Source organism: Drosophila yakuba, chromosome 3R, assembly GCF_016746365.2.
Source record: "Drosophila yakuba strain Tai18E2 chromosome 3R, Prin_Dyak_Tai18E2_2.1, whole genome shotgun sequence".
Lineage (NCBI taxonomy): Eukaryota > Metazoa > Arthropoda > Insecta > Diptera > Drosophilidae > Drosophila > Drosophila yakuba.
This window is the reverse complement of record NC_052530.2, coordinates 5,332,518-5,354,036: the sequence shown is the minus strand read 5'-3', so window position 1 is coordinate 5,354,036 and position 21,519 is coordinate 5,332,518. Positions and strand designations below refer to the sequence as shown.

General features: G+C 42.9%; 1 protein-coding gene across 1 annotated transcript; it reads right to left on the bottom strand.

Moving 5' to 3' along the window:
- Window positions 1–92: 92 nt before the first annotated feature.
- On the bottom strand, window positions 93–1,251 carry LOC6535616 (low molecular weight phosphotyrosine protein phosphatase). The gene is made up of 4 exons (XM_002096208.3): window positions 1,072–1,251; window positions 825–1,006; window positions 594–767; window positions 93–533 (listed from the first exon to the last, which is right to left on the bottom strand). Exons 1-4 carry the CDS (start codon window positions 1,103–1,105, stop codon window positions 174–176), a joined length of 750 nt encoding a protein of 249 aa, XP_002096244.1. The 5' UTR covers window positions 1,106–1,251; the 3' UTR covers window positions 93–173.
- Window positions 1,252–21,519: the final 20,268 nt, after the last annotated feature.

The window sequence follows — 21,519 nt, the reverse complement described above, 5'->3', positions numbered from 1 at the left end:
CGCGTTTCCGGCCTTTTATAGGTGGTTTCTAAGCCAATTAGTCGTTCATCAAAATGGCTGGCAAGGCTAATGGACGGCGGACAGCTGCCAGATAAAAGTCAATTTCATTTTATTTCATACGCTACGTAATCTTAGAGAAAAATTGATTCGCCTTTGAATATTAGTCAGTGACACTAAAGGGCAGCCAGAAACTTCTGTCCGCATTTCTGGCACAGTTTTCGCTGTACTCCTTGGCTGCAGGACGGCATCGAGGTCTTCGAATTGGATGGGTCGGTCGACGAGGACCTCAGTCCTCCAGAGGATCTGATATCCGCGGGTAGCAGAAATATGGAACTGTTTTGGTTCGCATCCGGCACGTGGTTCGCCTTAGCTGACTCCGGCGGCGCCTTTTCCTTGCCGGAGTAGTAGAGATCATCGTCCTCGGTGCTGGGCAGCTCGTACTTTACTATGTCCACCTTTTGGCTGAGGATGAGCTGCTTGCAGCACTCTTTGATTCGGTAATAGGCGGATCGAAAGTTCTTCAGTTTGTGGGTCTGGATAGATTGCAAATGCTTTACATTTAGTAAGGTTGTTTAGTGTCTAAGTATACTCACAGGAGAAAGACTGTCTATATAGGTAGGCAGTCCATTTTTGCCGAACGAACTCAGCAGAAGCACCTGGCAGTGTTTGTCGGCCCGGTTCTCCCCAGCCCAGAGCAGTAGTTCCTTGTACACGGCCTCATCCATTGCCACGATATAATCAAAGTACAGGAAATCGTTCACAGTGAACTATATGGATAAGCACATGTGTAAGAAGTTCATAGGTTAGCCAAAAAAAGAGTTCACCTGACGACAAAAGTGATCGGATCGCAGTCCGTGCTCCCGCAGAATTTGAAGGCAGCGTTTGTTAGGTCGGCGTCCAGTGTTCCACGTCCTCAGACCAGCACTATCCACTTCCCAGTAGAGACTCGTCTTAACCATCAGATTCTGCATAATCACCTCGGCCATCGGAGAGCCGCACGAGTTGCCTTCGAAAATGAGGAAGTTCACTTGCAAGTTTCCAATAAATCGAAAACAGAATGCAATTTCTTACCCATGCACACAAACAGTAATTTCTTGAAAGTCATCTTTCTCTTGGTTGCTTCTATGTGACTTCACTCTCGCACTTTCAACAATAATTTAAACTAATTTGCCTAACTTCTTTTTCGAGACTAATGTTGTACTTGACTGTTGAATTGCCTGAAACACATGTCGAACGGAAAAAATGACACGGCTTACTGGGTGCTGGTTCCCTTACCAATTTAATACACTGAATGGCCTGCTCCGTTTAGCCCAATGAACCCGACTTCAAGGCGGAGTAAATGACCATTTGCTGAGATAATGATTCCCACTAATGCACTTTTTACACCACTTGCAGTTTTCCCAACGTTTCAAAGTCCTTTGGCAGGACAATGCTTGTCTTGTTCTCGTGTGCCACGCCCACAAACCCATTATTCTGCCAGAAGGGGCGAGTGGCAAGATAGTGTCACGTGGCTGTCAGGTGGTGGCCACGTAGAGTCTTGTCGCGAGCTGCATTCGAAATTAGTCAACAGGTTCAGCGAACTTCCAGCTAAGGTGGTGAAAATCGGATGAGGACAGGGCCCATCCCACCCAAGTACTTGTATGTTAAATGGCTAGAAAACATGCACCAAAGTTAAAGCACTTGCCTTTAGAATTGGAAAGAATTAAAACGTATTATGTTTTCATCCATGCATTTAATGTTACAACGATTGTTACTATTATGCTTTCATTTATATATAACTAATTTCATAATCCAATACAAATATTCGGTATTTAGTTTTAAATTATGGGAAGCTTTGTACATCTCTGAAATATATCTCCCCTACTTCTGAGATTTAATGGAATCTGTTTTCCCGTGTAGTAATGATTGCTCTAATCCCAGCTTATACTGATTTCATGTCACGATGGCACTTCAGCTCTTCAGCGGACAATGCAGCTGGAATTCGTTTTAATTCAGTCTCAATTAAACGACTTCTGTCTGAGCTCGGATCCATTTTGAACATTTCAGAAGGCGAAACACTATGCCAACGTTTTTGTTTACCCTTTATTTTTATTTCGATTTACCTTACCCCTTGCGGAGCCGAGTGGGGCGACGAGTTGGCTTGTAACTTGGCCATTGGCAATATCCAATTGGAATTGCATTGAACGACTAAATTGAAAATGCAGCTGAAAAAGCATATTTCACTTATCACTTTTCACACAAAACACACAAGCAAAGGCCGAAACAAAGGCCACTCTGGCTAAAAGGAGCCGGGGCAAGGGCGAGGGCGGGGTCTGGGTGGCTGGCAGGAAAACCGGGCCAAATGAAATTGTAAGCGCAAAAGTAAAGCACAACAGCAACATGCAGCACTTGCAACAGCAACAACCCCAGCGAAACAGCAACAAGTCACTCACTAACCGGGTGAGTGGGAAATAATATGTGTGCTCGCATGCAGGTTGGGTGGTTGGGTGGTTTGGTGGTGCACAGCGGGTTAGATGCCGGACGGAAGTGTGGCTCTGGCACTGCATTGTTGTTTTAATTAAAAACAAACCTCCCGAGCTGCTGGCCCGACAAAAACAGAAGCTGGCCCGACAAAAAAAGTAAAGCCAAAGTGAGCAACCTGAGAGGACAGAACGAAGTCGGGTTGTGGTTGTACGGTGCACCGAACGCAGGTGCCTGGGCGAAAGTGTTGAATATTTGGAGCAAAGCTAAAAAAACAAGAAACAAATTGAGGGAAAATCCCAGAAAAATGTAGCACGAAAACGGTCAGAGAGCGGAATAAGGAAAACCCAACCGACCCACAGGCGGAAGTGTGCGACTATCTGCTCATACATATGTAAGTGCTGCCGCTTATGTGTTTTGCTGCATTGGCTAATGGCAACTGTAATGCTGTGGCGTTTTCCCAAATGAAGGGATGAGCCACGCCTAATGGCACTTTAAATGAAGCAGCCTAGTTGAATACGGAATAAAAAATGCACGACAAATAAAGCTCAGGTCCGGCAAATGCTTTTTGTTGACCACAAATGCAATTTACAGCACAACAATCGGCGGTGAACGCAATACGTGGCAACTTCCCCAGAAGAAACTAATAAAACACACAACTTTGTTGGCCGCACAGGAACTGCATTAACTGACCAGTGAGTTGGTGTTGGTGCTGGTTTAGGTGTAGGTGCAGCCAGCAAAAAAAGGGGCAACATGGGGAGCCACCAATGTGCTGCAACAAGGGGTGGTACAAAAACATCAACAGCATCCCCATAGTTTTGGCCACAAAGCACACACAATTAGACATGGAGCTACAGTAGACAGGTGGAGGGTGAAGGGTGAAGATGAGAAGGGTTGGAGGTCGGAAAAGTGCAGCGCGTTTGCGGCCATTTCCCGCTGATTGAGATTCGGCGTGCATATAGTATTTCCGGGTTTGCTTTTAAAATTAAATTTGCCGTAAGCACATGTGAATATATGTATTTAGTACTAGCAGGACCTCATCCTTGCTGCTGAACGGCGTCTGAGGTCCTTTTCGTTGCTAAACAAACGCCACTACAACCACTTTGTATTTTGTATGGGATTTCGCTGTGTGTTCAGGTGTGAAAATTGAATTAAAATGTTTGCCAAAAGGGGGCGTGGCATTGTGTTAGCTAATGCCATATATGAATGCGGGCACGTTAAATATTAATTGTCACCGCAAACATAAGAACTGCTTTAAAAGTTTACAGTTTCATTTGTACAAAAAATAATTGTTGAGAAGATAATCACTTCAAGATAACGTACATATGCATTGACGTTCAAAGATTGTACACAATGAGAGATTAAATTATGTTCCTAATTTTACAGCACAAAAAACTATAACCACTTGGCGGTAGTCTACGTAGTGACGAAGCGCTTTGCACGTAGAAATGCATTATCATATCTTCTGAATACTTTAAAACAGATAAATAACCATAATATGGTATTGCCCTCTTTTGGGCCTTCGGTTGGTTTCGATTTTGGGTCGAAAAATGTCTGGGAAACCCATTTATAAATGCTGCAGACCAGCAGCGGAAACTGACCTCAGATAAGCGGATCGGAGGAAACCCAAGCAAGCCCGACTCATTAAAAAGCCAAAGGCAAATATGGCCCAGCGTCTTGGCCATTTCCTCAACCTTAAATTCGACCTCATCAATAGCGATGGCGGCAGCCAGTTGAAAAGTCGTCTGGCCGAGATTTTTTGTGGCCGATAATGCGGCACGTAGCGGCAAATCGGCAAATGATTCAGCAGGATGCTGGCCACTGCGACGAGTACGCGAGGGGGAATGGGAACGGGAATGGGAATGGAAATGGGGCACGTTCCGGAGGCAAGTCAATCGTCTGGAGCGCTGGAGCGGCATCTCCATCTTCAGGGCAGCTCGTAAGTCATTTGCCATTTTGAGGTATTTAATGAGCCAAAAACTTTTGGCCGCACATAAATTAAAACTCGACTGAACGGATCCAGGATCCCCACGGATTCGCCAGGGGTCATGGTCAGGTGTCCGTCCGTCCGTACGTCCGTCGGTCCGTCCGGCTGACCAGCAATATGGCTCTATTAGCATGCCCATTAAAATTAGACAAATGGTGGCCATTGCCGGTCGCCGTTTCGCATATCCGCAACTCCAGCCCAGTCCGCAGATTTATGGCTATATGAGGGTTCGTTGGCTGGATGGATGTTGGCCGGCCTTTCGCCGCAATCACATTCGCCACTTGAGAGAAATGCGCCGCTGCCGTTGGATATGATAAATGATTTAGTTGCCCGTCAGCGCAAATGCATGCATGTGTATGTGTATGTGTTCGCGGCACAGTGTGTGTGAAGGTCGTTCAAAGTCAGCTTGGGGTAATTGGCAAGAACAGGTAAGAGTCATTCTCTTCCAAATGAGGTTTCAAAAAAAGTTTTAACACATCACAAGTATCAGTTTATAAAAAATGTTTTAATGGGAAAACTATTTTGGGGATCAATGAAAAAGTAAAAGATTAAATGGGTGAGGGTAAAAATTCATTAGTGGATCAGAATGAAAACTTTACTCTTTGCTGTTAGTTTTATTTAATAGTAATATGTTCAGCTCAGCTGTATGAGCATTTATAAATGCACAATTTAAACAACAATATTGTAGAATTACCGCAAACTGCAAAGTAATTTAATCCTTATTTATTTTTCAAATTTTATATAAAATTGTAATATTTGAACTAAACTTTGAACTAAAAAGTGGGTGATGGACGTACAGAGAAATCTTTTTTTAGTGGTGTTTGGTTTAAATCATTTCTTGCTTTAAAATTGGGCACTTTACTTAAAGGAACCGACAGAAACGGACACTTTCTCCAATTGAGCTGCCTGAATGGAATGAGATTTTCCGCCTTGATTCCCCTTGCTGGCGCAAGTTCTTTGTGTTTGCCTAAGCGGCTTCCACTTGCCATTTTCTTCGGTGCCGGTCTGGACTGGGCCGAAAGTCCTTGGCAAATTTAACCCTTCACTTCATTAAACGTACTTGCTGATATCCCGAGGGCACACAAATCACTTAAGCCGCAGATACAAAGGCTGGCTAGGATTGGATTGGGTGTGGCCATTGAAATTCGACATATAACCAAACAAAAGCCTAATCGTGCAGCTGCCACATTTTCTACTTCCTCCTGGCCACGCCCACAATGGCCCAAAGGAGGAGATCTGGTGAAGCTACCGCCTTTTGGTTGTAATCCATCAACCTGCTTCGGTTTTGATTTGGGGCTACTGTCGCAACAAATACGGCAAACAACACAGCGAGGAATTGGCATGGAGTGGTGAAAGGGTTCTTGTTTTTTTTTGAGGGGGAGAAGGTGAAGCTGGGGAGCTGGTGAGCTGGTGGATTTGGGAGCTAAAGATGAAGATGTAGACCTGCCACAATGAGCCCAAAACGTTGCCAGCAAATTGTTTTCCATTCTCTGTTTGCCGGTGCGTGTTGTTCCTACATCCGTTCGGTGTTTTAGGTATTTAAGCATTTAGTCAGTCGGCTGAGCCTCTTTCACTCCAATCTTCTAGTCCATTCAGTTGTCATTTTGTCCACTCTTCTCCTAGGCCAAGCCTTTGTGAGTGAAGTGAACTCAATGTGGGGCAAAAGCCGTAGCATACTTTTGTGTGCCGCCCAATATCAGATATTAGATGGTCGTTAGTGGCAGACCAAAGTTAACCAATTAGGTAAATTAATAAATGACACGGAATTTTACACCTGGTAATGAAAAAAGGAATTTGAAATTGCAATCAATTATGTTGATTTGCGGTGTTCATTGTATTCTATTTCTATTTCTATTTAATATATATTCCCTTTTACCGAGTTAGAAGCCTATTATACTCATTTTCTATACATGGCAGTTACTAAATGGTTCAAAGTAACTATATTAAGGGCTCAGCACTGATGGGTCGTTGATCGTTGGAAGCAGCTCAATTAATAAAGTTTCCATTGTGGCTGCAGCCCAATTTTGCGAAAGTCTTTGACACTCCACAGTCTATTTTGACCACATGCCTTGTTTCACCCTTGAGTTGTCAATCATTTCGATGATGCGATGCATTTGGAAATTGTACCAATTTCCGATGTGGATTGCAGCTGGTGAGGCTGCCACTCATCCCATTTCTTTATTGTTCCCCTTGCCGGCGCCTCCATTTCAATGCCGCACGCACATGACTTGGCCGCAAACTTGGTTACTTGGCCATGACTGACGGAGGGCCGCAAAAGCATGGGCATCAGCATCACCAGCAGTTGGATAAAGTTTCCTTCACTTTTCGGAACTTGCAACTTTTCTCATTTGTGCGTGTGCATTGGTAAGTTGCACACACTTCTTTAGTTTGCAGCTTGCCTCCTTTGAAGTAGAATGCTATCCAACTGTGGTGCCGACCCTCGCTTCCCTTCAGCCTCTAATAGGACAAGCACGAAACTAATCCGCAACACGACGACAAGAAAATTGAATTCTCGCAACTGTCAAATTGAATCTGCCTGCGCCTGACCCTTTCTGCTGCCAATTGTGGAATCAAAACTTGAACATATTTGGCTAACAGGAAGCAGGCCCAACTGTTCGCCTTTGTTTAAGAAGGGAGCTGAACGTGGTGATCAGCGGGTAAAAAAAGTTACAAGTTTTAAAATAGTGAAATAGTTTAAATAGCTCACAATTTGCTGAAAGTTGAAGCCTTACAGGAATGGGTACAGTATTAGCATGATTCTATACCAAACGGAAACAAATTTTTTAAAGTGGAAGATAAAATGATTTATATATCATAAATTGGTTACTTAAACTGGTAAAATATAATTTAATTGAGTATACTCAACATCTAGAAATATCTTTCTTCTTTTAAATTTCTCTTAACCAAATGATGCTGTACAAGTAAAGGAACGTCATAGGCAAATGATGAAAAAGGTAACTGTTGAACGGTCCCAGCTAGTAAATAAATGAAAAGCTGACTTTTCAAAATTTAAAAGCCTGTTTTTCCGAGTGCCTTGCGTATGAGTGATGTTGCTGTTATTGGCTCCGCTGACTTTTACCCATTGTAAGCGTTGTTTATTGACTTGCCTGGGTAATGGCAGTCTTCATCGATTACGCGATTATCGCAGTGTCACTTTAGAATTTTTCGCAAAATTTCCTCATTTCTGGGCGGAAAAGCTTTTAGCCTTCGCCCCTACCCACCGCCCACTCCTCAATCTCACTCTCAATCTGAAACGTATGTATTCGCATCGCCACTCTGCGTCATTCGACGGACGAAATTGCTGCGCTTCAAGTGTAATATCACTTAAGCTCTTAAGCAGTCAACACCAAGCAGAAGAAGATGAAAAAAGTAAATAAAAACAGCCAACAAGCCGCCTCAAATGCCACACTTTCAGCTGATTGGCCTTGCCATGCCCCTTTTGCCCTTCAGAAAGGGGAAGAAAAAAACACAAAACTCCGACTGTCTCATCCAGAACGAAAATAAAATGTTTCTAATGTGCCGTGCTGTTTAGCGCTAAAAGGATTTTGCAGTTTGAGATTCAGTATGCGGCAGCAGAAGTGCAATAATTGAACAAAGGCCAGCGGAAGACGCAGTGTTTGCAGTGGCACATTTGCAATTGCGAGGCATAAAATAAAGAGCAGGTGAGTGTGAGAGGTCCACTTGCGTAGGACAGGTGAGATACAACAAAATGCTATTTGCGCGGTGCTGCCAAATAAGCAATCAACAAAGACACGACAGCGAATTAGTCACCTGCAATGCACGGTGGCAGTCAAAAGAAATGAGGGGCGGAAGTGCAGTGCGGAAATTTATGTTGTAAAAGTGTGCATAAAGAGTGCATAATGCAAATGCAGGCAAACAATAAAATAACGAGTTGTCTGTGCAAGCAAATTGCATCGGGAACACAACAACAAGTAAGTCACTTTGCTGCACGTGCCGGAGTCAAGGAGGCAATCGCCTCATGCTCGGCTGGCTCCTCTAACAAACGTGGCACAAACGACAACACTCAGTCGCAGACAGACGGGCTAACAAGCCGAGCACAGGGCACATCGAGGAGTCCAAAGGACAACCCAAGGAGCCACGGCAGCAACTCCATCAAGGCAGGCAAAATTTGGCGCTTGTTTGCATATTTGTTGGCCCAGATGCGCGGCGAACAAAGAAACGGGTTGACAGCGGAGTTCTAGACAGCTCAGGCACTGCGAAAACAGAGGCTAACGATATTTAAATGTTTAAAAATACACCTTTGGCAAAAAGAGCGGTTTTAATGCTTTCTAGGTAACCTACGTTCTGAATTAAAAACATAAATTGATTTGGTGGCATGAAAATATTGAATATTTATATATTTAAATTTACACCACGTTGATATTTTTATTGAGATACAAGTCCGATCTGAAATTGGATAATTCGAGTTATAATATGTACTACATCATAACTGAAACTTCTCACTGCAACTCGTAAATGGAACATTTTTAGAACGATCTAGAGCATTAGCAGGCAAAAAATACTTAATATGTCAGCAATTCAAAGGCGAAGCGAAATAAATCGCTAAAAATAACATCGATCTGTTCAGCTTTCGCTCATTTATAACCACGATGTCCGCAGAAGTTTGCATCTGCACCACGAAAGAATCCAATTTAACGACAACTAACGGGGCACGATGCTTTGAATCCAATCAAATGTCCAAACAAGTTGGCCCCTCATTAGGGAAATCTAGTTCCTGTGCATGTTTAATTTAAAGCTCAAATCGAAATGCTGCGTGACTTAATTAAATTGCAATGTTATCGAAGGGGAAACCAGGGTTATCCATTCACCCCAATCAGGCCACGCATTCCGCCAATGCCACTGCCACTGTCGGTGGCAATAACAATTTAGATAAACATTGAAGGCGTCGGCATGTGGCGCGTGATATGCAAACGTGCGTAATTAACCTTTTGAAATGGATACCTAGGTGGAATCCCCGCACCTCCCCATCGGCTTTGGATAATGCCCACAGTTTAGATGTATGTGTATACCCTGGCTAATCACCAAGTGCAGCTGATGAGCTGGGCCTAAATACTAAATACTGCACTCCAGATACCACATCCCCGCAAGGATCAGACTCCCCTAAACTATCAACAAATAGCATTAGACATAATTATCAGCTTAATGCAACTATCAAAGGCAGAAGTTGTTGTTCCGCCACTAGGCTGGGCTTCGCTCTCTTGGCCAAATGTCTTCATTGTCGTGGCCATCAAAGGGACTTGCAAATGGCATTTGCAATGACATTTGAGTCTCATTCCGCACCTCCGCCACCACTCCAGGCACATGTGTAAGCCTGAAGGATAACGCGCTGTGGGTGTGACTAATGTTGACTTGATGATGATTAAGTTGCTCGTCCCCCAGGACGCCCCACGTGCGTGTTGATTGTGGGCTCAAGTCAGCTGAAGTGGGCGTGTCTGCCTCGGAGGAACTATCTGTGAGAAAAATGTGGGGCAGAGGGGAGAGCCCATTTTGGCCAAAGTCCCAGTCCGCGGCGAACGTGATTCAATTAGAAAGGAAAATACTGCACCGAGTAAAATGAAATACACTTAAACACTTTTTGCCAATAATCAGTCAGTGGTTCGGACCCGCCGGGGATTGTCACGGCACCTTTTAATTATGTTGATAATTAGTTGGCGACGTGACGGCTTTGAAGCCAAATCAGCACTCCTTTTTGCCCCAGAGGCCTGTAATTGTTGGCCAGGACCTCCAGTTCGGAGCATTGATCTTTGCCCAAGGAGCTCCGGGAATTACACGGAAAGAAAAGCACCATTGGTATGTTCCTAATACTCATTTAAAAAACATTGTTTCGTAGTAAATTACATTTATGTGGATTCGTGTTAATCACTTTTGTCTGAATTGTTTACTTGTAAAACAACTAGCTTAATTATGGGTAGTAAACGTTCCAGGGCAAAGTTTTCACCTTGCGGCAAGCTTCAATTGGAATTGCTTCCATTTAATGTAATTCCAAGTAATGTAATTGATTAAACATATTGTAATTGAGGAATATTAATAACAAATGAACGTAATGATTTTGCTGCGAAGCTCGTCGTCTTATTAGCTCTAATCATTTACTGAATTGAATTTATTGAGGCTTAGTGTGAATAACACTGGATTAATCAAATTATATTCATGAATGAATTATTTAAAATACTGTTACAAAGCTTTTATTGTATATCTGTGATAATGGTTACCAAACTTATATTTTGCTGTAATGACAGCGCGATGACAGCTGTTGAAGCAGGATGGGTAAACAGGGTCAGGTGTGGACGAAAAAAATTGTCAGGTTACGGGACATGGTTGCATTTTGGACATTCGTTACTGGGCTAAGCCTCCACCTGAACTGCCAATCATGTTGGGCATCCAGCTCCCAGGTCCAGCTCCCGACTCACGACTCCTGCCGCTGGCAGAAAACTGAAGGATCAATGCCAGGAGCAGCAGCAGCAGCTGAGTCCGGAGTTTAAGCCGGAATAGAGTGACAAACACAAACTGAGGGATAAATTTTGCTGGCAACGTTCTCATTCCCGGCTGACAGCAGCAATTCGAGTTTGGCACTGGGATTGAATGAACCTGGTGTCTCGATGTTCTCCCATTCCCATTCTATTGGCATTGGCATTGCTTAGAGCAGAGTCCTTCGGCTGGCCCTGCAACTCCCGATTCCTGGCGACGCATTTCGTCTGTCGCACGTGTCACTGCGTCTTTGAATGCTCAATTAAATTTTCGACTGATTCAGGTGATCCGGGGCCAGATCCCACGAAATCGGCTTGTAATTGGGATTTTTGCATTTACCTCCTGCCTTCTGACAGACTGTTTTGGCCCTCCGATTGCCCGTGGACCAAGTTTATTCACTCTAAGAGTTCTACTACAGGGAGTATACATATGGCTATTGTATCATTAAGTTTAAGGGAGTGCACTACTACACAGGGAATAAATATATGGCTATCTGCTTTGTCATTCTATCTATGTATTCTATTCTATTTTATTCTATTCGATATTTTAATAATGACATTTATTTATCATAATAATCTAATTTCAGTAACTAGTTCTCATCAACTCAAATGTGTTACAAAAAAATATAAGAAAATAACAAATATTTATAATATATAAAAATATGTATATATTTATTTATGTGGAAAGATATAATTTAGTGTTAACTAAAGGCAAATTTTATTTGACAATTGTTCCCTTCCACAAGATGAATGATATTACACAACAAAATAAATAATTTAATAAAAGTGAAGGCCTGAAATGGTTTATATCTTTACTAGTCACATGTGCTTGAATGATTTTCGCAGTGTACTGCTCCTATTCCCGATGCTGTTGCAATTTGATTTCCGATTGGGAAACTCTCAGTTTATTGATATGTCGGCATGGGGCCATGCATTTGTGCAAAAATGTTGGCAGCCAATTGTATAAGTCATGTTTACAAAACACTTACAGGTCGCACCCAGTCTAGCTGAATAACTGAATGACTGAATGACTGACTGACTGACTGGCTGAGTGACGAATGAAGTTAATGAAAGTTTATTGAGCCCACGGCATTGATTGAGCCATCGAGTGAGCTTGTGATGGAGTGCCTGGATGGGCGGCCACTTTGCCGAGCTTAATGAATTTTGCCAGTTGAGCGGAAACGGAAATACACCGCCTCCATTCGCGATGTGTAATGTATGGGTGGGTGTATGTGGGTGTGCGGCTAAACAAAACTCTCATCAATGTTCGTGTGTTGGCGCGCAGGTTCGGTGGAAGGGTTTTCCACATAGCATTTGCTAATGAAACTCTTTTCATTTGCACTTTCTCCATTTAACCGGCTATTAGGCAGCCTTTCGCTTATCACCATCCGCCCATCTGCGAAAAGACCGCACTTTCTTGCCATCTTAATCATTTGACTTTTGTCTAAAGTTGCCTTTGAGCTTTTTCCTGCTATTTGTATTACATTTGTGATCTTAACAACAAATTTACATGCAAATAACTTTTTCAACTTTGGCACTTTGCACCGATATATACCTATATATATATACATACATATATAAAGAGTGAGATATACACCCGCACACGTACGCGTGAAGTCTCAATTGCCACTTATCAGCTCATCGATGAGGTTGGCAAAAGTTTTATACTTTTTATGTGTTTTTTTCTCGTTCTGGGGGCGAAACTTGAGCAGTTGTTATTCCATTTCTGTTTGAGTTTTGTTGTATGTTATTGAAATCGCTCGGGGCAGATCCGTGAAACAAATCGCACAGGCCTGGCATTAATCTGTGATTTTAATGCCCCGCCATTAATTCAGGCTAAGCCGAGTCCTTTAATAGCCGTAAAGTGTTGACGACTCCCGCACCACCGTAAGTGTCCTCCTCTTTGGTTCCTGGACCATGACAGCGGTGTCGGATGGGTGGAACCACTCAGCCGCACTCTAGTGGGTATTACAGCGGTGTGGGCGTGGGTTTGGTTCTGGATCTGCTTCTGGTCCTGGGTTTGGGTCTGGGTCTGAGGTGCCTGTAATCATAAATTACGACCGAGACCACATGCGGTTGCCTTTCGCAGGCGTATACGCGATATTCCACTGACAGTGGAGCTGGGATACCAGAGAGGGAGAGAGAGAGAGAGGGAGAAGATGCTCCTTTGATGCACTGCACGGACTTAACGTGAATTATTTGCATTGCGGTCGACTGACCACAGTGGCGGCCACGTGAATAGCGGCCACTCCAGGTGCGGAGCCAGCCAAGCGATGACCTCTGACCCGCAGGCGCTTGTAGCTGCAAAGGAGCCTCTGCAGCGCTCTGTTCATAATTTAATCCCCCCGCAATCCCCATCAGCCCCACAGGTTGATCAAACGAGCACAAATACACGCACATCTGGTGCGGCAATGGTGGGTAATTAAAATGCATTTTGCTGCAGGATTTAATTGTGCCCCCGATTGCACAATTTAAAATGCATGACATGCTCCTCAAATTTCGCCAGCAAGAGGCCAGAGTTCGCAGGGAAATGCAGCTGCTCCCTGCGGCTCCCTGCGGCTCCCCCTTCCTTGGGGATTTCCACTTCCCATTGCCACCCGGGCTTCAATGTGGGCTCGAGCAATCACTTCGAATTTCCGCCCTCACCACGTGGCGCCATGTTTTTCTCTTCCTGCTGTTGCACACACATTGGAGTTGTGACTCGTTTGTCGTTTGGCCGCCCTGCGCATTTGTGTTTGGTAATTTTGATTTGTTTGCTGCATTTTATACATCTTTTTTCCGGTCGCAAGGGAAAATTGATTTCGGCAAATGATGTTGGCGTTGCTGATGTTTTTGTTCCGCCCCTGTTTGCCAACCAATTTTGCTCGGTTTCCTTTTTTTGGCAAGTAAATATGCGTTTAAGCAAATATTTTAGCTTGTTGAGTGTATGGCTTTTTGTACTTTTCCGCGTTTTCCGCCCTTTTCATTTTGTTTCGTTGCTAAGTGTTTTTTCTGGCTGAAAAATATTTGCTTTTAATTCCGGCTACTTGCAATCCGTTATTATAAGAACAAAATCCAAACAGGCGGACTGAAATGGATCAGGCATTTTAAAATTTATAATACCCACTAATTACACACGCTAATTTTATTTGCAAATTTTATTAATGATATAACTACCTGTCACGAAGGCTTTACTATTTAAAAAGTGTTAGGCTAAAGCTTGTTAAGTTATGCAAATAGTTCGTTCATTAACTAAAGTTAATTGTAACCCTTAAAAAAACACTTTCATTGAAAAAATTCTCCGCAATATATGCAAACCGATGCTGAAGTCAAAACAGTTTAACTTTTATTTTTAAATAATTCAAAAGGTTGCGACCAGAAATCTGCGGATTTGGCGCGCCGCATTAATTTGCTGTGACATGTTGACAATGGAATTTTCATTTAAATTTTCAATTTGCTCTTACCAATACAAGTTTTGCATTAATAGTGAATGAGATAGCAGTACAGCGGCACTGCTCACGCAATACATATGTGCCTGTCATTGGGGTAGCGCGAAAAGCGGAAGTTGCAAACCGGAAATCCCATTGACAGCCACCTCATGAATTAATGCGGCTTGTTTTGCTTCGGTTCCTTCTTGTTTTGTGTGCGCTTCGTTATGTTATTATTAATTTACATATTGTGGAGATGTTTCCTCTCTTATCGGCGATGCAGTTCAAATTCGAGCAGCAACAGCTCGTTAATAATTAATATTCAATAAAAAGTGTATCGGTAGGGAGCTTAATTCTTGTTTTCCTGATTAAGCATTGAAGCCGTTTTAAATACTCGTATGCTTTAAAATTCATCAGCGAATTAATTTGTGGAAATTGTATCGGATATAACGCGTCATTTGCGGAGCTTCTTCTGTGGAAAGTTTTGCTGCGCTTCCATCTTTCTCTTTCCGTTTTTTCACCATTCACTGTTGACATTTCGCCGAGTATCTGTGTGCGTATTTCCTGATTCTGTGATTTCTGTCCTGTCTGCTTGCATTTTTCATTGCTTTTTGTTGCTGAATTTTATTAAAATCTGGTCCCATTTGCCATAATTTGAATTATTTTTTTTATGCCCACATGCCGAATGACAAGCCCTCCCAACCCACCTACCCACCCCTCCGGGGCCGCAGATGAGTTTGACAAGCAAATAAGAAATAAGGCGAAAATGCCGGTTTGGGGGTAGCGAAAATAAAAGTACACAAAAGACCCTATATGTACCATATATGTGGGTGGGGTCCCAGTTCCACCCCCAACGAAGCTCCCCGAAGCACCATTTGTTGCAATCAAATGAAATGCCAGGCAGCCAGAGAATGCCAGAGAATTGACAGACACTAAACCCCCGCATACCGCCGCATTCGGACCATTTATGAAAAAGCATTTTTAATTTCCACCGGCCAAAGCGCTGAGTCTGCTCTATTAAGCGGGTAATCCATTTAAAGGTAAATGCATTTATTTGCACTTTGGGTGCATTTATTAAGCATCGAGTGTTTTGTTTAATGAATCACGGCAAATGCGCAATTCAATCAGCAGAGAGTCCTTTTGCAACGTCACTCATACGCAGCGTTGACATTTGATTTCGCCTGCATGATTAATAAGTCCAAAGCCTGCAGAAGCCAATCATTCAAGTATGCGAGCGAGCAGCGAGCAGCGGGCGGCCAACTGAAAGCGATCATTTATTAATGCTAATGCATTTTGCATTAATCTCGAGATGTGTCTCGCTCTCGAAAAACCAGCTTGATGCATCGGGCTGTGGAATGAAAATAAATTGCTGTAAATTAGTCCGGGCGCATTTGATGCCTCCTAAGTTTTGCTAAGTTGGCTAAGTTTGCTTAACGGACTATACACAGCTGTGATGGAAAATATAGAAGTCAGTTCAGTTCAGTTTTACTTTCATATTAATAATAGGAAAAGAGGTTAGAGGTTGTGACATTAGGTTAGATTTTGTAAATACTCGTAAAACTATAATAAAATACACATGTTTGCCAGAGTGAAATCACCATATTCTCACGTATTTCCTCTATTCATGAAGCAATATTGATTTCACTACAAAGTATTTGTCGGTTCGGTCGGGAAAGGGGGCACATAAAACACTTTGACTCTCTGAACTCTTTTGGTGACCCCAACTGTACCCACGCGAGCCTTCGAAGGAAAACAGTCGGAGGTGGAGTGCTGGCAACATTAATAGTTATACAACAGCTGACATATTGATAAATGAGCGTTGGAGCAACAGCAGCAGGAGCAGCAGGAAAGCTGAACTATTGCGATGGCAAATGGCTCAAGCACAAGTTCCTGGAGGTTTTTGGGGTGCAGTGGCGATGGGATTTCGGCGAAAAATGGCTTCACTGCGAAGCGTGAGAAATTCGCAACGCCGCAGGCCCACGCATACCCATGCACACACACACACGCACGTACTTGCAAACGTCAGGGGTGCAAAACAAATGCTTGTAAATATTTCTGCAGCTGTGATTCCTTTTCGCTGACTTCCCCGCCAAAGGAGTTGAGCGAGAAAACGGCAGTGCGGCGAGGTCGAATGCTTTGCAATGAGTCAATTTTTTAACATTTATTTGACACGGACTTTTCATTTATTTCTCTGGCTTTGAGTGAAGTGAAAAAATTTAATTAAATTGAAATTAATTTGACAGGATATTGCAGGCGCCACCAGAACTATTAATAATGTTCCATGTGGAGCGGCCATGGCAATGTGAGTGTGTGTGTGAGTGCGGTGGTGAGGGTGTGTGCATGTGAGTGAGTGTCGGCGGAAGACAAATGTGAGCCAAATAAATTCTCATGTTGCGCTTTTGAGTCGCTCGTCGCGTCAAAATTGCACGCAGAAAGCGAAAGCTGAAAGTACAGCTGGAAAAGCAGAACGGAACAGACAAAATAGCGAAACGAATCATTGCCCCCGGGGAATTGTTCATAAATCATTGCATTCATTTCGTTTCCAACCCAGCCAGGCAGGCAGCTAGCGAAAAGTCTATATACAATTTTCCAGGCAGCGGCACATAATTAATTAAATTTAACTTTCGAGCGCGCGCAGCCAGCCACAACAAATATCACTCATACGCACCGTGGCCGACCTTGGAGGCGCCACCGCCATTTGGCATTGACATACGCACAAATAAATAGACGCTATAAATTCAATTCCCATTCTCGCGGTCGGACGTAGCCGTAATACCTCCCATTCTAATTTTTAATCCGTACCCGATTCCGAATTCGAATCCGGATCCCCAATCCCCTATTTGTTTGCTCATTGAGCAAACGTGCTGGAAACACACACCTCCCATGCAAAACTTTCGCCTAGGTGTGCTATAAATCGCGTGCCCTTTCAGTTTCAGTGCCGCTCGACTGCTGACAGCCTCTACAGTTGTAGGACTTCGAGTTGTGAGCGGTGGGCGTGGCATATCATTTTAAGGTCCTGGTTTTGCGAAAAGTTGGCAGCGCGGCGCTAAAAGTGTAGAAATTGCCACGCAGCAAAACGTGCTTGAGTCGAATAAATAACAAAACATTGGCGGACAGCAAATGAATTTATGGGCCAAGCCATAGGGTACAAAATTGAAAAATTTTCAAGCAATTGGATTAGGAAACGACCAGTGGTACATCGAGTGGCATCCGCTTTATAGTCCCGACGCCATCCTGGCCAGAAATGAGATTAATGATTTTTTAAATGTCTTGCAAGGCGGACGGATCCACCCGGGAATCCGAATCCGACTGCGAATGCGAATCCACTCATCCGGAGACTACGCACTACGGACTCCGCACTCCCTGACTGACAACTGGCAGCGACAATGATGGAGAAGCGGCACGTCGTTTGTCGTCCTCGTCGAGGGTCCCGTGTGCACATCATTGGGCATTAGGTATGCATGCCGTTGAGCCTCGCACTTCCAAAGATGTTGAGTAATGCTGCTGGAGACAATGATTACACGGAGAAATATGCTAAGCAAGTCCGGAGACCGAATGAAAACCAAGAACTCAGCAGCGGCCACCTAACTAACAATAATTGGGAGATACATAGAGTTCATGAGTGGGACAATGAGAATAACTAATTTAAGTTTTAAAAAATTCATGATTTTTTGTTATTCATTTATGTAATTTATTTTCCATTTCACAAATGACTTAATATAGTGCACTAGGTAACCGTGTGTACTAAAATAATACGATACCTGTGTTTATATACGTTGCTACACCCTAATGCGTGATTTCAAATCTCACTTGCTTTCGTTATCCAATTAAAATTAATGACAGTTTTGGGCGACATTTTTCTCCGTGCCAAGGAAACCCTGAAGAAGGAAGAGGAAATGGCAGCCGGGTTCGATAATGAAGTTAAAAATTCCATACATACAAATACAAACAGACAGACGAGGCAGAATAAGAGAGAGAGAGAGAGGGTGAGAGGGAGTGTAAGGAAAGAGAAGGGACAAGGATGCAGTTGTTGTTGCTGCTGCTTCTGTGGCATTTGCCTTTGGTATTTATGAGTACGTTGTCCTTGATATGCCTGCGGAATTACTAAATGTCCCTGACTTGACACTAACTCACACGCACAGCCAGTCAGGATGCTCACACACCCACACACACTCGGCTCACACAAACTTGCGCATCATCAGCCATTCACTCATTCATTTACTGCGAGAAGAGCTGTTGCTTAACTCTGTCAGCAATATGTTTGTTGCCACGCCCCAAAAGCCCAGGACCGTGTACCTTACTTTTTTCGTCCTTACTACTACTACTGCATATATTTTTATCTTCTACGTGCAGCAATGGACCCAAGGCGAAATTTAAATAGAAATTGCCTGCTGATGTTATTTGGAGTAGTTTTATATTTAATTTAATATGCTAGTCTCCCCTTGCCCCGCCATGTGGGTGCGTATAAATATTTTAATTTCTTTTTGCGAAAGCAAAGGCGACATTACTCTATTACCATACCATGTGTGCAAAACAAAATTAAAGCGAACTGGATAAGTTATAATGCAATCTAAAAATATTTTCGCGCCTAGTAGGGTCCTTCATTAAAGGACATGGTAAATCAATTGTACAATCTTCATATTTGGTTTCTGCTTGCTTCTTGTTATTCAGTGTTGTTATCAAGTTAAAAGACAAACTTTATGAAAATATTTTTCTGCGGCATCAGCTTTGTTAGGTCCGCTTTCACAATTAACAACTATTAAATTCCCTTTCATAACGAAAATAAAGGAATGGTATACTTTTATTATATCATTTTTATTTTTTGTAAAGATATAATCCGCTTTCGATTTGAACTTGTTTAGATAGTTAATATTTTTAGTTTGAAGTTTTTGTGCTAATGATCTACATTTTTGCTTTACAGAATGGATAAGTTAAATTCAACATTGGTTCTTAGGGGCTTATCTTGGCTAGAAACTTCTTGCCAGATTTTTGCAAGGAACAAGGACCATCTCGCAGGATGCGTCCGGGGATTGCAACCGTTGCGGCAGCATAATGGTGCAGTTGCGCCAGCTTGTTTGCTTTTGTCACACACTTCGATTCCGTGAGCAAGCATCAGAAACTCGAAATTCCAGCTAAATAAATAAGAGCATACCCCGGGCGGGATATATATATATATATACACATATATATCCCAGAATAGCTTTAGATAAAGCCACGCCCACGCAGCGAATAAGAAGCTCGAGTGGCAACAAGTGCAAGTGAGCTGATCGGCCAAAAGCAGATAACAAGTCAAGTGGTCTGAGCCAGCGTGCAGGTGCCACGATTCCGCTTAAAGTACTTTGGACGGAAAGAAAAACATTTGTCTCCACATAGGAAACCAAAAGTAATAAACAAAGATTTAATAAGAATTTCTGATGATTTACGTTAAGTAAAGCAGATAAATTATTTCTATTCTAATTTTTATTGTTTCATATTTTCAAATACCTTTACTTTCAAGCTTATGAAACATTTTAGCAAGTCCTTATTTTTACCAAATCCCTTTTGTTAAAATTTCTATTACGCTTGCAATCAGAGCTATGAAACTAGAAAGCCCTAGTTTTTTTCACTGTTACTGTTCTGGAGGGGGAGTCAGTGTAGATATGCGAATGCCACCTGGAGAAACTCGTCTCCAGATTGTGCATGAAATCAAGCAGAATGAGAAACCAATTTGTGTGGAAAACACAAAGGCAACAACAACCACGACTGGGAAATTAAATTGGCCAAAGGGTTTAAGTTTCGCCACAGCTTCCTTCTCTCGACGGGGCTTTGGCGCGCATTTTGAAGGTGAAGTCAGTGGAAAACATTGCTGAAAGCAAACTTTTTATAAGTCGCTGGAAAGTCGATGGCAATAAATTTCATTGGCAACTTTCTACTTTCGTTTCCACTTCGGTCGGGAAGGAATTTTAATACAATCCCAGACGGCGGAGGAAGAGACGGAAAAAGGGCCACAAACATATCTAAGACTTAACCACAAAGAAGCACCTCAAAATTATTTAAACGGAAATATAGTTAAAGCCCAACTGCAGAAGTTAAGTTGACCCGAGCCAGCTGGCTGTCTCCCTGTGTGGCAGATACACTCACACACATAAACAGAAATGAAGCCCCAAAAGCTAGTGGGGAAATCCAGTGTGTTCGCTGGTGCTGTGTGTTTGGTGCATGTGTATGTGTTAGCCATGGCCACTAAACGTGGCCGACTGCGGCTGAGTGTGCGTCGCAGTGGAAATGCACCCGAATAAACACAAAATTTATATGAACACATGCAAGACAGATTAGGGAGCCAAAGCGCAAAAACACCAAACACGAAATCGCAAGAAGGGAAAGGGGTCAGTGAAAAAATTGTGGGTTGTATTTCCTCTGCTCTGTATTCCCAACATTTTGTGTACTTTTTGTGGGAGCAAACAAAAGCAAATTTTGCGTTTTATAAATTCCTTTGGCTCATGGCTTTGGCCTGCTTTATGGCATACTTCCATTTATGCAATTCGAAATCAGGCATCCAACAAATAAATAAACAGCCCAACAGGCACCGACCGAGAGCAACAATTCTGCTTTCCATCTAAGCAAAACATTTAGAATAGCATACTTTTGCGAGCTTTGTCAAAGTTCTTTGCCTGCTGCTTCCGTTTTTTGCCATCATGATGGCACCAGGGGGAACGAAACTTTTTTGATTGACCAAAGCGAGGAACGAGGACTGTTTTCGGTTTTATGGAATTGCAGCGTTACAGGATGCTCAAAAATGCTGCAAACGGAATCGAAGAAGGACCCTCTGAAATTTACATGCCATCGTCGTTACCGCCGCAGAAGGGAAGCTATTGGGCTTCTCCTACATTCTTGGTCACATAAAACTCAATTGCGTCGTTAAATGTACAAAAATGTGATAAATAATCAAATTACATGCATTTGATGTCTGCCCAGATTTGGGCTTCAGCATTTTACGGCGCTAAATTTTCGTTGATTCTCATTTTTTCCGGCTCATGCTTCATTTATGGCACAATCGCTGATTATTCGGCTCGCAGAGCTAATGCCTGGTGGATTTGCCATTTTTCAATTATAGCCCCAAAGTGGCCTTTGTTTCCTTTTTCGCCGTGTGCGTGCGTTCGTACGTTTTAAATTTCCAATTAGATCCGAGAGCAAACTAATTTCA

What these genes read in the sequence shown, in the direction of transcription:
- LOC6535616 (XM_002096208.3), bottom strand. Translation starts at nt 1,105, where the DNA reads ATGACTTTCAAGAAATTACTGTTTGTGTGCATGG. An exon ending in CCGATCACTTTTGTCGTCAG is followed by an intron (nt 768 to 824) that starts GTGAACTCTTTT and finishes TTATCCATATAG; the next exon opens with TTCACTGTGAACGATTTCCT. An exon ending in ATATAGACAGTCTTTCTCCT is followed by an intron (nt 534 to 593) that starts GTGAGTATACTT and finishes CAATCTATCCAG; the next exon opens with ACCCACAAACTGAAGAACTT.